The sequence below is a fragment of the Phaseolus vulgaris genome, chromosome 1 (genome assembly GCF_051622355.1).
Source record: "Phaseolus vulgaris cultivar YP4 chromosome 1, ASM5162235v1, whole genome shotgun sequence".
In the NCBI taxonomy this organism is placed as follows: domain Eukaryota; kingdom Viridiplantae; phylum Streptophyta; class Magnoliopsida; order Fabales; family Fabaceae; genus Phaseolus; species Phaseolus vulgaris.
This window is the reverse complement of record NC_143498.1, coordinates 45,983,571-45,999,444: the sequence shown is the minus strand read 5'-3', so window position 1 is coordinate 45,999,444 and position 15,874 is coordinate 45,983,571. Positions and strand designations below refer to the sequence as shown.

Sequence of the window (15,874 nt, the reverse complement as noted above, 5' to 3'; positions counted from 1 at the left end):
ATGGCAAATAATTAACCTTTTTTAGGCATATCGCCTAAAATACATATAAGATGGCCTTTTACAGACTTGTTTAAGGTCACAATTTGGCCATTGGTTTGAGGATGAAAAACCGTAGACCACAGCAACTTTATTTCATGCCTTTGCATCAGTTCAGTCCAAAGTTGAGTCAGGAAGATTGAGTGGTGAGATGAAATTATCTTTGTTGGTCATCCATGCAGTTTGACGACATTATCCATCAAGAGTTGTACAGCTTTTGCAGCTCCAAAAGGATGAGACAAAGGTAAAACGTGAGCATACCTAGTTAATCGACCAATTATCACAAAAATAACAGTAAGATTTAAGCAGATGAATCATGAAAGTGTTGGGGGATTTTAGTCTTCAAACCTGACATCATTTCCTAGCTAAAGTACCCTTCTCCAATCCCCAATTACGCATCAATGAAGTTAGGGATTTTATTAATATTTTTTTGAAGAGAGAATCCAATTTCATGGATATAGATAAAACTTTTGACCACTACATTAAATAATTTTTTTATCATGATTAATAGTATTAATATTACTTTTAATAATATTCATATTAGCATTATTAATATTATTATTCATATTAATATTATTAATATTGTTATTAATATTAATATTAATACTAATATTAATATTATTATAATTCGTATGTAAGATCACTAAATAACATATTATTTTAATTACCTACCGATTTAATTATCATTGTTTATGAATTATACAACTACAGGCATGTTATTTGATGAAGAGGAAAATAATAAACTTTAGTTTATCTTTTTCTCACTGGGTTTTATATCCTTTGAATTGCTTGCTTTCTTTAACTTAAGTTAACTTGAGTAGTGTTGGTTTTGCAGGATTCGGATGATGAAATTGTAATATATCAAAGAACACAACAAATTCAAAGAACTTGACGATGGAAGGTTGTAATTCATATTATAAAGAAAATACAACTTTTGATAATTATTTTTTACGTACATAATTTACATAAAATTTTATTTTTAAAGTGATGACGTAATGGTAACTATTTTATAACGTAGTACCTATTTTTCTTAGTGCATGATCAACAGAAACCAGATATAAGAGATTATAATATATTATCTCTAATCCAAAAAAAAATTGAAGACAATAAGTTTCTTCTTTCTTTATGTTAATTTTGGTTCCTTTTCTCTAGTTATACAACATAGGCTACAAAAAATATATATTTTGCGAAAGAGACTCGTACTTGATGATATCACCTGTGCTGATTTGTTTAACGTTTTGATATGATACATTGTTTTGTTTATTCGAAGTGTTATTGAAATGCCGAGTTACAGGAAGCAAATGATATAATGGCGAACTTGAAATTCCTCTATGCCCGTCATGGGTGACAACTTTGCTCATAAGCCGCCCATGTGGTCGTTCACCATCCTTCATATATATCTATAAATATCACATCATCATCTTCGTCCTCTCTTGTCTTACATTCTTTTTTTTTTTATCAGCATCTTGTCCAGTTACCATAAGTTCAACTTTGATAGAACTTTTTTCTCTACTCTTTGATTCTTGAAAACTTTTTGATTGTTTCTTGAAAATGGAGGAGGAGGGTAGTGTCAAAGCAGGAAGTAGTCTCCGAGCAGGCAGTACTATGAGTAGTTTGAGGATTGGGAGTGTATCAGTTTGGAGGAACAGTGGTGTGGAAATCTTTGCCAACTCTTTCCACCAGGAAGATGATGAAGAGGCTCTGAAATGGGCTTCCATTCAGAAACTTCCTACGATGGCACGTTTGAGGACAGGTTTGCTGACTTCACCTGAAGGGGTTGCCAATGAGATTGATGTTCATCAACTGGGGTTGCAAGAAAGGAGAGGTTTGCTTGAGAGACTTGTCAGAGTTGTTGAAGAGGACAATGAGAAGTTCATGCTCAAGCTCAGGGACCGCATTGATAGGTGAGTGCATGTCTTAGTGTCATTTCTCTTCCTTTTAAGTAAGCTGCATGAAACACACTAGAGTCTGTATTGGATTGTTGCATCAGGTCTTAGTTCAAATCTCATTGTCATCATTATACAATGAAAAAAGTTTAGCTGAATGCTTTTACAATGCACTGTTCATGACTTCATTTTTGGAATGGATGGTGTCAGAGTTGGAATTGCCATTCCTACAATAGAGGTTCGATTTGAGCACATGAGCGTTGGAGCAGAAGTTCATGTTGGAAGTAGAGCTCTGCCTACTTTCACTAACTACATGGTTAATAAAGTTGAGGTGAGTGTACCAATACCAACCTTAAGAAATAATATTTACCTCTTTGAAGTAGATTTTGATATGTCTTTTACTTTTGCTGGCTTTTAAAGGGGCTATTGAACTTCCTACATCTACTCCCAAGTAGAAAACAGCATATAAATATTCTCCAGGATGCTAGTGGAATAATAAGGCCTGCCAGGTAACAGTTAACCCAGAAAGTACTTATATTATATTTCATTTGGGTTGAATTGATCACTGACAAAAACAGGTCACAAGGGATAGTACTGTCCTGGTACCATATTTAGAAGAGATAATTGGAAAAGGATTATAAGTTCTGTATGTTGTTAATACAAATGAATACTTTTATTTATAAAAAGAAAACCAATATAATATTTGCTAAATTCGGTGTATTGTATACACTCATAGACATTTTTTTGTAATGAAGAAAAAAAATACAATGATAAGAAACAAAAGTTGATATCTAATGATGAAAAATATATTTGTAACAAATCTATATCGTGTCTTTCTATTTAATGTATCGAAGCATATTTCTAAATCTCTCTAACCATTTGGAACAAACAATCTTAAACAACATGTCACTGTTTGGTTTTCTCCAGAATGACATTGCTTTTGGGCCCTCCAAGTTCTGGGAAGACTACTCTCCTGTTGGCCTTGGCTGGAAGACTTGATTCAAAACTTAAGGTTGAGCATGTATTTAATTGTTAATTGATGGTGTCATGCTTGTGCTCGTATTTTCCATTTTTCATTTGTAGCTAATAAGTTATAACTTCTTGATCAGTTCAATGGAAAAGTGACTTATAATGGCCATGAGATGAACGAGTTTGTACCCCAACGAACTGCTGCTTATGTCAGTCAAAATGATCTTCATATTGGAGAAATGACAGTCAGAGAAACCATGGCCTTTTCAGCAAGAGTCCAAGGAGTTGGACCTAGTTATGGTTAGTCCACATTGCAATTTCGGGAAGTCATATGCAAAAATTTCATATGAAGATCAAGTTTTAACCAAAATTATTTCCCATTTATACAGATTTGCTAAGAGAGGTGTCCAGAAGAGAAAAAGAAGCAAATATTACACCTGATCATGATATAGATGTCTATATGAAGGTAACACACAGATAATTGTCTATTAAAGATATGTTTTACCCATTTGGCTTGATTCCCTTGAACTTCCTTGCAAACTTTTTGAAAGACGGAATGATAAGCTTTCAAACCAATGGAAGAACAATGTGTGGTTTTTAATAGTAATAACATATCTATTAAAACTTTGGAATTCTATTTCTACACATTAAGCAATGGATTTTCTTTTCGGGGAGACAGATACTATGAACAAATCTGTTACATCTGCTTTTCTTTCTTATTTGTGTTGAACTTGAGTGAACCATCTATTTATGTCTATCTCTTAAAATTAAATAGAATGATTTGATAATTAAGTGGTTGAACTTCTGACTTGTAATGCTCAGGCTGTCGCAACCGAAGGTCAGAAAGCAAATTTTATTACAGATTATATTCTAAGGGTAAAATTTCTGTACTCAAGCGTTCTAAAATAATTCTAAAGCCATTTTTTGTTAAATTCCAGTTTGATTTGCTTTATATTTGCAGATTCTTGGACTGGAGGTCTGTGCTGATACTGTTGTGGGAAATGAAATGTTAAGAGGGATATCTGGTGGACAAAGAAAACGTGTTACAACAGGTAAAACTATTGACTTCAAATTTTGAAGTGTATCATATCTAATTAACTCAAGCAATTCATGGTGCAAAAGTCTTCACGAAATATATATCTGTAAATACAGGGGAGATTCTGGTTGGACGACCTAAAGCTCTATTCATGGATGAAATATCTACTGGTTTGGATAGTTCAACAACTTTTCAAGTTGTGAATTCACTCAAGCACTATATCCATTCTCTCAAAGGAACTGCTGTTGTTTCACTCTTACAACCAGCACCAGAGACTTACAATCTTTTTGATGATATTATTCTACTCTCTGATGGGCAAATTGTGTATGAGGGTCCGCGTGAACATGTTCTTGAATTTTTCGCTTCTGTGGGTTTCAAATGTCCTGAGAGGAAAGGTGTTGCAGACTTTTTGCAAGAAGTAAGTGTGGTTTAACTTCTTTCTACGCTGTAAAAAATAAAAGTACATGTTAAATGTTATAGACTAATAGCAATTTTATTTTATCATCACATGTACAAATTTATTATGTTAATAAAGGTGACATCAAGGAAAGATCAGGAGCAATATTGGGTACTCAGAGATCAGCCTTACAGATTCGTCACAACCAAAGAGTTTGTAGAGGCATTTCAATCATTCCATGTTGGGCGAAGCCTTGATAATGAACTTGAGACTCAATTTGACAAGTCTAAAAGCCACCCTGCAGCTTTGGCAACCCAAATGTATGGATTAGGAAAGTGGGAACTGTTTAAAGCTTGCTTCGCAAGAGAATATTTACTCATGAAGCGTAATTCATTTCTTCACATCTTCCAACTTTGCCAGGTAGGTTTGATCTTTGTAACTTTTCATGTCAATGTTTCATGTACATGGACATTATTTAATAATTTCCATTACTAATGCCTTTTGCTACATCTTTTAGCTTGCTACAGTGGCCTTTATTGCAATGACTGTTCTTTTTCGGACCGAGATTCACCGAGATTCAGTGATTGATGGTGGTATATATGTGGGGGCATTGTTCTATGGCCTTCTTGTAATTTTTTTGGATGGATTTGCTGATCTTACCGTGACAATTTCTAAGCTTCCTGTTTTTTACAAGCAAAGGGACTTTCTCTTCTTCCCTTCATGGATATATGTTCTTCCTGGATGGATCCTGAAACTCCCCATGACTTTTGCGCTAGTGGGAATCTGGGTGTTCCTCACCTACTATGTTATTGGTTTTGATCCATATGTTGGAAGGTAAAAGAGCTGTTTATGTACTATTTCCCTCCACCTCCCCCCCACCCTTTCTCATGTTAAAATACTACTGAGGTGAGAAGTGACATGTATCTATATCTCTACTTATCGCAGATTATTCAGGCAATTCCTTCTTCTGTTATTTGTTAACCAGATGGCTTCATCCTTATTCCGGTTTATTGGAGCACTTGGTAGGGAACTGACAGTTGGTTTCACAATTGGGTCATTTACATTGTCCATCCTCATTGCTATGAGTGGTTTCGTCTTGTCAAAAGGTAGCATAATATCAATACAAAAGAAGTCTTTCTTTCATTACAATAACACTACTACTTAATTGTCTTTGCTTCATGCCGATAGACAATGTGAAAAAATGGTGGCTGTGGGGCTTTTGGTCATCACCTATGATGTATGGACAAAATGCCCTAGTAAATAATGAGTTCCTAGGGAAGAGATGGAGACATGTAAGCTTTTCCATATTAATCTTTGTAGACATTTTGTGCTTGCCTTGTATAGATAATCTAATGTATGGACATATTTCATATGAAAGGTTCTACCCAACTCAACTACACCATTAGGAGTTGAAGTTCTGAAATCTCGCGGGTTCTTCACTCAGTCAAAGTGGTATTGGATTGGTGTTGGGGCACTGATTGGATATACGATAGTGTTCAATATCTTTTACATCCTCGCTCTCACTTACTTGAACCGTGAGCTTCTTCACCTAAAAAATGTTTTGTAACCAAAAAAGAGAGCTTAATTTGTGTACTAATACCATCACAAATTGGTTATCAGCATTAGTGCAGCATCAAGCTGTTAAATCAGAGCAATCTCAAAGCAATGCACAGGATGGTGGAAGCAGTTCTACTAGGTCTTCATCCAGAAGAAAAGAAACTGAGAGAAGAGGAATGGTTCTTCCGTTTGAATCACATTCCATCACCTTTGAAGATGTAACATATTCTGTTGACATGCCACTGGTAAAGGGGATAAATAAGTAAACGAAAAAAAAAAAGAACACTTGTATCAAACTTTCTGAGCATTATTAAGATTTCTGAGAATTATTAAGATTTCTGAGTCCATGCACTAAATTTGCAGGAAATGAAGAATCAGGGTGTTATTGAGGATAGGTTGGACCTTTTGAAGGGTGTCAGTGGCACTTTCAGACCAGGAGTTCTCACTGCTTTAATGGGTTCCACTGGTGCTGGCAAAACAACTCTGATGGATGTACTAGCTGGAAGAAAGACCGGGGGGTATATTGGTGGGAACATCACAATTTCTGGCTATCCAAAGAAGCAAGAAACCTTTGCAAGAATTTCTGGATACTGTGAACAAAATGATATCCACTCTCCCCATGTCACAGTATATGAATCTTTGCTCTATTCAGCATGGCTTCGATTATCAGCAGAAATCAATTCTGAAACCAGGAAGGTTAGTACCTTAATCCCATGTTGAGTATAAATATCCTAGTTAAATTACTTCTTACATTGTTACACAATTTTCTTCTACAGAATTAGTGATTTGACTTCTCTCCAGTAAGAAATTTACTTAAAAAATATAGTATGAAACTATAATTTTTTACAACAGAATAGATTTTACTGTTTTTTAGTTCATCTAACGAGGACAAGTAATTTATTATCACGACATCTACATTTGACTTACCAATTAATAGTTATAACTTTAGGTATAAGGTACTTTAGAACTCAAATTCCAGTATAAGTTACTTGATTCCATGCACGGTCTCCCTCTCAGCTATTTCTTGTACATTTCACATACTGTGTCACTTGGAGTGTTATAAAAACATCATTTAAATGTCTTATGAGTTTACTAAGTTTGAAATGACTAACGGTTGGTGGCAGATGTTCATTGAGGAAGTGATTGAACTTGTGGAGCTGAACCCTCTAAAGCATTCAATTGTTGGATTGCCAGGTGTTAACGGTCTATCAACAGAGCAACGCAAAAGATTGACTATAGCTGTTGAGCTAGTGGCTAATCCCTCTCTCATATTCATGGATGAGCCAACTTCTGGGCTAGATGCAAGAGCTGCTGCTATTGTCATAAGAGCAGTTAGAAACATAGTGGACACTGGAAGAACAGTTGTCTGCACAATCCATCAGCCTAGCATTGATATATTTGAATCTTTTGATGAGGTAAAATAAGCAGAGTAACAATTTGACTGATTTATTCTATTAAGAAGTTTCTAACTCTTTGCCAACTAAATGCAGCTTTTTCTTATGAAACGAGGAGGGCAAGAGATATATGTGGGACCACTTGGGCATCATTCTTCTCATTTAATCAGTTATTTTGAGGTAAAACGTTAAGAAAATTAAACTGCATGTTTTGCTTCAGACCTGACTGAGTAAAAATTTCACTTGGTGGACACATTTCTCATGAAGGAAATTAAAGGGGTCAATACGGTTGAGGATGGCTACAATCCAGCAACGTGGATGTTGGAAGTCACAACTTCAGCAAAAGAAATGGAATTGGGGATTGATTTTGCTGAAGTGTACAAAAATTCAGAGTTATACAGGTATATTCAATTCGTTGAAGTCTAAGTTGTTCAAAGTATGGAAATGTTACTTAGGTAAACTGTCATGTGGCATATATTTCAGGAAAAACAAGGAAACTATCAAAGAATTGTGTACTCCAGCCACTGGTTCAAAGGACCTTCATTTTCCTAGAAAGTACTCAAGGTCCTTCATTACTCAATACATGGCTTGCTTATGGAAACAACATTTGTCTTACTGGCGCAATAATCAATATACTGCCCAAAGGTTTCTCTTCACAATTGCTTTGGCCTTGTTGTTTGGGAGCATGTATTGGGACCTTGGCTCCAAAATGTGAGATGAAGTCATCAAACTGAAAAACAGGATATTTTTTTGCCTCAAACTCATGTTAGATATCTCTATCTCTTTCTAAAGTTGTATTTCCATATCTTTTGCAGCAAAAAGCCACAAGATCTTTTCAATGCCATGGGATCCATGTATGTTGCTGTTCTCCTTCTTGGTATTAAGAATGCTTATTCAGCACAACCGTTGGTGGCTGTTGAAAGAACAGTGTTTTACAGGGAAAAAGCTGCTGGAATGTATTCAGCTTTGGCATATGCTTTTGCTCAGGCAAACACTTGCTGTTTAGAGATTTAACTTTTTAACTTCCTTGCATGTAATGATGTACAAATTTATTTCAGGGTCTAACTATTCTGATCTTATATTTCCTAGCAGGTTGTGATCGAACTACCTCATGTTCTTTTACAAAGTGTGGTTTATAGCAGTATAGTGTACGCAATGATCGGTTTTGAGTGGACTATAGCTAAATTTTTCTGGTACCTTTTCTTCATGTACCTCACCTTCCTCTACTTTACCTATTATGGCATGATGTCTGCTGCCATGACCCCAAACCCCATCATTGCGGTTATATTTTCTTCTGGAATCTATGAAGTATGGAATCTCTTCGCAGGATTCATTATCCCACGGCCAGTAAGCTTTCACTTCCTTTGATGTCTGATGCAGTTTTTTATATTTACTTTATAACCTTAAGACATGAAGAGTGCTAATAAACACTTTCTAATACTCTTTCTAGCACACTCTACACTACGGATTGAAATCACAAAAATCACTTTGCGCATTAAATAAAGAGTGTGAGTCTCAACTATGATAGAAAGTGTTCTTTGAGATATCACTGATATTTCTCATTTTGTGATGTATCAATTATGTATTCATGTCAGGACATTGCATAACACTTCAATTAGTTCTAGATGAATCTTTTTGTATCTATCTTAGATTTTTTAAAATTCTTACCAGAGACAAAAATTGTCTCTAGTGATTTGTCTCATGTCCTATGATTTAAAAAAAAGGGTCATACTTATATGTCTTTGTCTTGTTGTTTTTATGTCTCTGAGTTGTTACTAAGTTTCCTAAACATGATTAACTTTATTTGTATCCTTTGGGGCATGGGTGAACAGAGGATTCCTGTCTGGTGGAGATGGTACTATTGGGGAAATCCAGTGGCTTGGACTTTGTATGGGTTGGTGACATCACAATATGGAGATGTTCAAGACCTTATTGAGTTTAATGGTAAAAGTACAACAGTGGAAGACTTTTTGAGAAACTACTTTGGTTTTAAGCATGATTTTTTGGGAGTGGTTTCAGCTGTACTTATAGTATATGCAGTAACTTTTGCATGCATCTATGCCATTGCCCTAAAGTTGTTTAATTTCCAAAGACGTTAAGAATGAGGCATTCATATTTTGGTTAGGATAATAGTGATTTGTGCAGGAAAAAAACATGTCTTTCTGTGTTATCTTGTCTTGGAATTTAAAATTGTATCATTACCATCATGTATCACTTTTAGTTTTTAATTATACATTTGTCTTATAATACTTTTTTTAATCCCTTCACAATTCCAAAAAATTTGGGTGTGTTTGATGGGGTTAACTTGCTTTGTCATATCTATTTTTGTGTATTATCAATTTACTAAAAAAATTAGTCAACACTTTTCTCAGAAAATAAATGCCACTGTTATTTGGAAAGAAGTTTCTACATCATAAAATCCACTCAAGCTTAAAGCCACCATAGATGAAATAGAATCTATTTTGACCTTATAAATTTCTTTTTAATTTCAATTCAATTAAATATTGGACATTATTATTTTACCAATGTGCTTAGAAAAATTTAATGGTTTACAAAATAAAAAAATAATAATAGTAGTAATAGTTTACAAAATAATTGGTACTTTATGTGAAATATCTAATATATACTTTTATTTATATAAAAATATTTTAGATTGAATTAAAAATAATCGCTATATATAAGATGTCCGGATTTTGCAGTAAACGTAGTAATTATTTAAATATTATTATCAATTAAGTTATTAAGTATTGTATTACTGTCAAACTATGAACCTCTATAAATTAAAAGCTCAATAAAATATCAAATTGTTTCTTGAAAAATAATTTTCCAATCAGGTTTAAAAAAAAAAGATAAGCTAAAATGGTAATATAATATATGTTTAAAGAAAAAAAATGATTTTACACTTTCAGTAAATCATAAAATATCATGTATAATAAATTTATCAAACTTTATTTTAACTATTCCAAAAATCACACAGTTAGTTATTCTGTCTATGTAGAAAAAATTAAATTTGACATTTCCAAATATCATATGTAAGTTATGAAGATCGAGTTTTAGTGTTTTAGAGAAATAAAAGGAGAGAATTGATGCATTTTTGGGAGGGAAGAACGTGAAAATTTAATACAATATAAATCCGTATATAATACGGCATATTTTATTTTTATTCTAATACACAGGACTCGACAGATTCTTTTATCATGATTTTTATTATAATAATTATTATTATTAATAATATTAATATAATTTATATAATTTATATTATTAATATTATTAATATCATTTATATTATTAATATTATTTATATTATTAATGTTATTCATAATATAAATATTATTAATAGTATTAATATCATTTATATTATTAATAGTATTAATATCATTTATATTATTAATATTATTAATATCATTTATATTATTAATATTATTAAAATATATAAATTATTAATATCAATAATATTATTAAATATTTTTAATATTATTAAATATTATTAATATTTTAATATTATAAATATTTTTAATATTATTGTTAATATTATAAATATTGTTAATATTATAAATATTGTTAATATTATAAATAACATAAATATTAATAATATTAATATAATTTATATTATTAATATCATTTATATTATTAATATCATTTATATTATTAATATCATTTTTATTATTAATATCATTTATATTATTAATATTATTAATAATAAAAATATTAATATAAATATTATCACTAATATTAATATTATTATTATTACAATTATTAAAAATATTTTGTATGTAATACTTTATGTACGGATACAATCTGTATGTAAATTTTTTTATATAATTTTTATATTATAATTTTTTTCTTTCATTAAATTAAAAGAAATAATTAAACTCAAATTATTTTTCTAATTTAGTTATAACAACGTAATAAATCTTAAAATTATTTCAATTTTCTATAACTTTTTTTTATATTTTATTTATTTATTTATTTTAGTTTGTTCATTGTTTTTAATTCCCATCAAGAATTATACGAATCCAAATCCGTATGTAACGCTCACTTTATATAAGGATTTGGATCCGTACGTAAAAATTGATATGTAACACTTACTTTACATACGAATTTGGATTCGTATGAAAAAATCCGTATGTAAAACTATGTATGTAACACTCACTTTACATATAGATCCAAATCTGAATGTAAAAATCTGTATGTAATGCTTACTTTACATACAAATCTGGATCCGTATGTAAAAATCCGTATGTAACGCTTACTGTACATACAGATCAAAATTCGTATGTAAAAATCCATATATAATGCTCACTTTACATACGGATTCAGTTCCTTATGTAAAAATTCGTATGTAACGCTGACTTTACATACAGATCCAAATCCATATGTAATGCTCACTTTACATATGAATGCAGATCTGTATGTCAAAATTCGTATGTAACTTTCACTTTACATACGGATTCAAATTCGTATGTAATGCTTACTTTACATACGAATTTGAATCCGTATGTAATAATCAGTATGTAAATAGCAAATTTCTTGCAGTGCAATGGTGTTCATAGTCAAATCTGCATATAAAATCTTTAAAGAAGATGTCCAGGAGGGAGGAAGAGAGGGATTTATATGTGGGTTTTTGGAAGATTAAGGCTCAATCGTAAACTCTTGTTACAGTTTGGAAGATTTTAGAAGACAAGATTTCAACTAGTGCGAATTTGGCAAGAAGAGGAATCAGGATAGATAGTTGCATTTGTTGTTGTGTGGGGAGGAAGAGGAAACCACATCTCACCTCTTTTGCACGTGCAGACTTCGACGGATCATTGGGAGTCAAAAACGCATTTTTTTTTTTAATTTCAAGATTTTTCAAGATTAGTGGGACGATAAAAGTGTTAACCAGATGTGGGGTTTGTGTGTGGGTAGCCGTGGTAGTTGAGTTGTAGAATCACAGGAACAAGAAGATCTTTAAAAGCAGCATGATAGACCATATTGAAATTTTTACAATGGTGTAGCTTAAGGTATGATCATGGGTGCTATCCAAAATCCGTGGTGTAGGTTTTTTGTATTCCGATTGGTGTCTTGGGCCTCTGATCTGCATGAGATGAATCCATTAAAAATTGTCAAGTGATTTTTTGCGGGGTGGAGTTTGTAGGGGATTTGTTAGGGGGTCAATTTTGTTTGTCTGGGTTGTATGTTTTTGTTTGGACTTGGAGCTAAGACATAAAATGTTTGCATAAGGGTTGAGGTATCTTTAAAATCTCTCTACTTTATTAATTTGTTTTTTCTGATAAAGAAAAATCTTAAAGTTCAAGAAATTCAAATTTGACACAATCCTTTTTTATTATGGTCAAATTATACTTAATATATTAATGAAATTGAAATTGTGCAACTATTTCTACACTACTTTATACTTTTTAATTTATATAAACTTCATGATAAATTAAGAAAGTCTGAAATACAAATTAAAAAAGTAATCTATATTTTAATCTATAAAAAATTATTTTAATATAAATTTTACTCTATATCTAACTTTTGTAAGTTTTTTATAATATTATAAATTAATAAAGATAAAATTACACCTCAAATTAAATATGCATAATAATAATAATAATATTTTATATATATCAGTACAATAAAATTATTAAATAAAAATATATTTTAAAGATAAAAAATAATTAATCACTATTAAATAAATTAAATATTATTTTAAAAATAAAAAATTATTGATATTTATTGTAATTTTTATTATTAATGAAATTTATAAATTATTTTTTAAATTGATATTTAATTAACTACCAACTTAATAAAAAATAATTGATAGTTAAAATTAACTAATTATATATCGATCTAAAAATTAGTTTATATATTTTATTAATAATAAAAAATATTTTAAATATCAATAATTATTTATCTTAAAAAATATTTAATTTAATTAATATAATGATTAATTATTATTATTTTAAAATTAATTTTTATTTAATAATATCATAATATATATCAATAAATAAATAATTAAATTAAATAGTGCAGAGACTCGAACCCATAAAAAAGACATGTAGAATCCTAGTAGTAGGGGTTACAAAACACACCCATGTGGGCACACACTATGAAAAATATCCAACCTTACATTAACAATTTAGGTTGAACTTTATTTTATTAAGGATAAAAAATATAAATGATGATAATATATAATTTTATTCTTCAGTTATTCTAAAATTTTATTTAATTTACCTAAACTTCTAAATTCTCTACACATTCTTTAAGATTTACGATTCATCGGTCATTCTTTTTAGATTAGGTTTCATCTTAGAGTAAAGAGTAGATTAATTACAATTTTGATTTAAGTAATAACTTCATATTTCCGTTAAAATTAACCCTATATTGTTTTCTTCTCTTTTCTAAGTTTATGGAACTATACTTCATTTTTTTTCTTCTAAATCAACTAAGTAACAAGAATGTTAAACAACAAGTTACACTAAAATGTTAAAGTAATCCTACTAGTATTATGGAAAAAGTGAGAAGTAGTTATTATCTCAACAGCAGCAAACAGAGAAATGAGAAGACAGATAAGAGATCTAGAAAGGAAACCAAGGGGGTCCAAACTCATTGTTTTTTATAACTAACTTTTTTCTCCCCACTATTCATAAGAAAATAGGCACCCACTACCTCATTCAATAATCCTTATTTCTACCCCCCTCCCCACCTCCCCATTTCTTTCTTTTCTTTTATTTTTTTTTTCTCTCTTTCACTCTTTCTTCTCTCTCCAATTTCTCTTCCATAATTAATCTATTTTTAGATCTAATAACACCATGCAATAGGTGAGGAGTCATACTACATTTTTACTCGAACATATTCTTAAACCGAGTAAATTCATATTTGTTCTAAAGATATTTTATTATCTGTTTTTCTTTATGATTTAGTCATCAATCTTACTGGAGGCAATTGAGAAAAGTGTTTCTTTCAATTTAATTAAGTTCATACTAAATTTTGGCAATGTTTCTATAACTTATTCTAGGTTCCTAAATTTTGGAGTGATTCCTTTATTTGAGGTAGAATTTCCATCAAAATAAGGAATTTCAGGTAAGACAAACTAACTTTAATTTTTAATAGCACCCTAGAGTAGAAGATCTTTGATGTTGTTTGTGTATTAAGTATTGATGGATGCCTATGTGGTAACGGAGATCTCCGAGTTTCACAGATGATTTAAGTCACATAAACTAAGGTATCAGGTGGTGAGAAGCTGATGGGAAAATTCATGCACACCGTCACATATGAGATGCACGACTTGAGTTCTATTGAAATCATTTCTATTGGATTAGCTGGTAATCTAAGTCTTGGGTATTGGATCAGATGTTAGTCTCTGGTAGGACTATGTACACGAGCAGATGATGATCATACAGGTGACAAATGTTTTGGAGGACTTAAGATGTTGGTTTGAATCTTATATTGTAAATATTTGTATTTTATAAGTTTTAATCATGTATTAAGAATGTTTTGAAAAAACTTTAAGTTTATATATAAACATATAGGATTTATATTATAATATTTAGATCTATTTCTGGAGTATTAGAATACACCATATATCACTTTTGAAAAAAGGTTAATAATAGTGACTTTTTTAGCAATTAATCAGTGGTTTTGCATTGACATTGAATCTTGTGTGTATAAACTGTCGGTAAATAATTTTTCTACACTAGTGTATCCACGATTTTTTTTTCCATATATCTTGTTTTAATTAAATTAATATCCACGATGTTTGTATGTTATTATTTTTTTACATTTGATGTGTAGTTTATAATTTGAATACAAATAATGATAGAAGAGTAATACTAGTTATAAATAAAAAAATAAGTATAATTATATTTTGAAGTAGTTGAAATATCTGTAGTTATTTTTAGTTGACGGATAATTTATATATCTAATATTCTTTTTTCTTTTTCATTATTGTTGTGTTGCATACAAAATATAATTAACAGTAAGATAGGAATATGACGTGTAGGATATTCACGAATCTCCATCTTATATTGTTATAAATATATAGTAAATATTGAATTTATAGAGATAACGTGCATTAATAATTTTATTTAATACTTAATTAAATGAAATAAATTATGGGTTGAATTCGGAAACTGAATAAGAATGAGCGTGGATTAAACTAGCATTAAACTAGCATTTAAACTAGCATTAAATAATAATTTTATTTAATACTTAATTAAATGAAATAAATTATGGGTTGAATTCGGAAACTGAATAAGAATGAGCGAGGATTATGTTAGTCACTATTAATCTTTTAGAGACTAATTTAGAATTTAAAATACTAGTAGAAAAAATTTGATAGTTAATTTAGATACCAATTTAAAAATTATTTTGAATTATTTTATTAATAATAGAAACCACATTAGGTATCAATATTTTGTTAGTCTCTAAATTAATATCTAATTTAGTCAATATAGTGACTAATTATTTTTTGTCTATAAATTTGATTACTATTTAATAATTTTCTTGTAATGATATATATAAATGTAAATAAGAAATAAATAAAAAATGACAAAATAAATATTAATATTTAAGAAATAAACATCACATATACGAATAAATAAAAAAACTAAACATA

At 30.2% G+C, this 15,874-nt stretch overlaps 1 protein-coding gene across 1 annotated transcript; it reads left to right on the top strand.

Annotated features, from left to right (window-relative positions):
* The first annotated feature begins 1,326 nt into the window (after positions 1-1,326).
* LOC137814344 (pleiotropic drug resistance protein 1) lies at positions 1,327-9,602 on the top strand. Its single transcript, XM_068617031.2, has 23 exons — positions 1,327-1,940; positions 2,133-2,253; positions 2,343-2,431; positions 2,850-2,934; positions 3,032-3,191; positions 3,281-3,357; positions 3,714-3,767; positions 3,853-3,943; positions 4,044-4,345; positions 4,463-4,744; positions 4,842-5,158; positions 5,270-5,430; positions 5,513-5,616; positions 5,703-5,859; positions 5,945-6,126; positions 6,245-6,577; positions 7,006-7,296; positions 7,372-7,455; positions 7,543-7,676; positions 7,759-7,986; positions 8,091-8,262; positions 8,368-8,622; positions 9,108-9,602. The coding sequence occupies exons 1-23, from the start codon at positions 1,588-1,590 to the stop codon at positions 9,372-9,374; spliced, it is 4,299 nt and encodes a 1,432-aa protein (XP_068473132.2). The 5' UTR covers positions 1,327-1,587; the 3' UTR covers positions 9,375-9,602.
* Positions 9,603-15,874: the final 6,272 nt, after the last annotated feature.

What these genes read in the sequence shown, in the direction of transcription:
- LOC137814344 (XM_068617031.2), top strand. Translation starts at nt 1,588, where the DNA reads ATGGAGGAGGAGGGTAGTGTCAAAGCAGGAAGTAGTCTCCGAGCAGGC. An exon ending in TCAATTCTGAAACCAGGAAG is followed by an intron (nt 6,578 to 7,005) that starts GTTAGTACCTTA and finishes GGTTGGTGGCAG; the next exon opens with ATGTTCATTGAGGAAGTGAT. An exon ending in AAAAATTCAGAGTTATACAG is followed by an intron (nt 7,677 to 7,758) that starts GTATATTCAATT and finishes CATATATTTCAG; the next exon opens with GAAAAACAAGGAAACTATCA.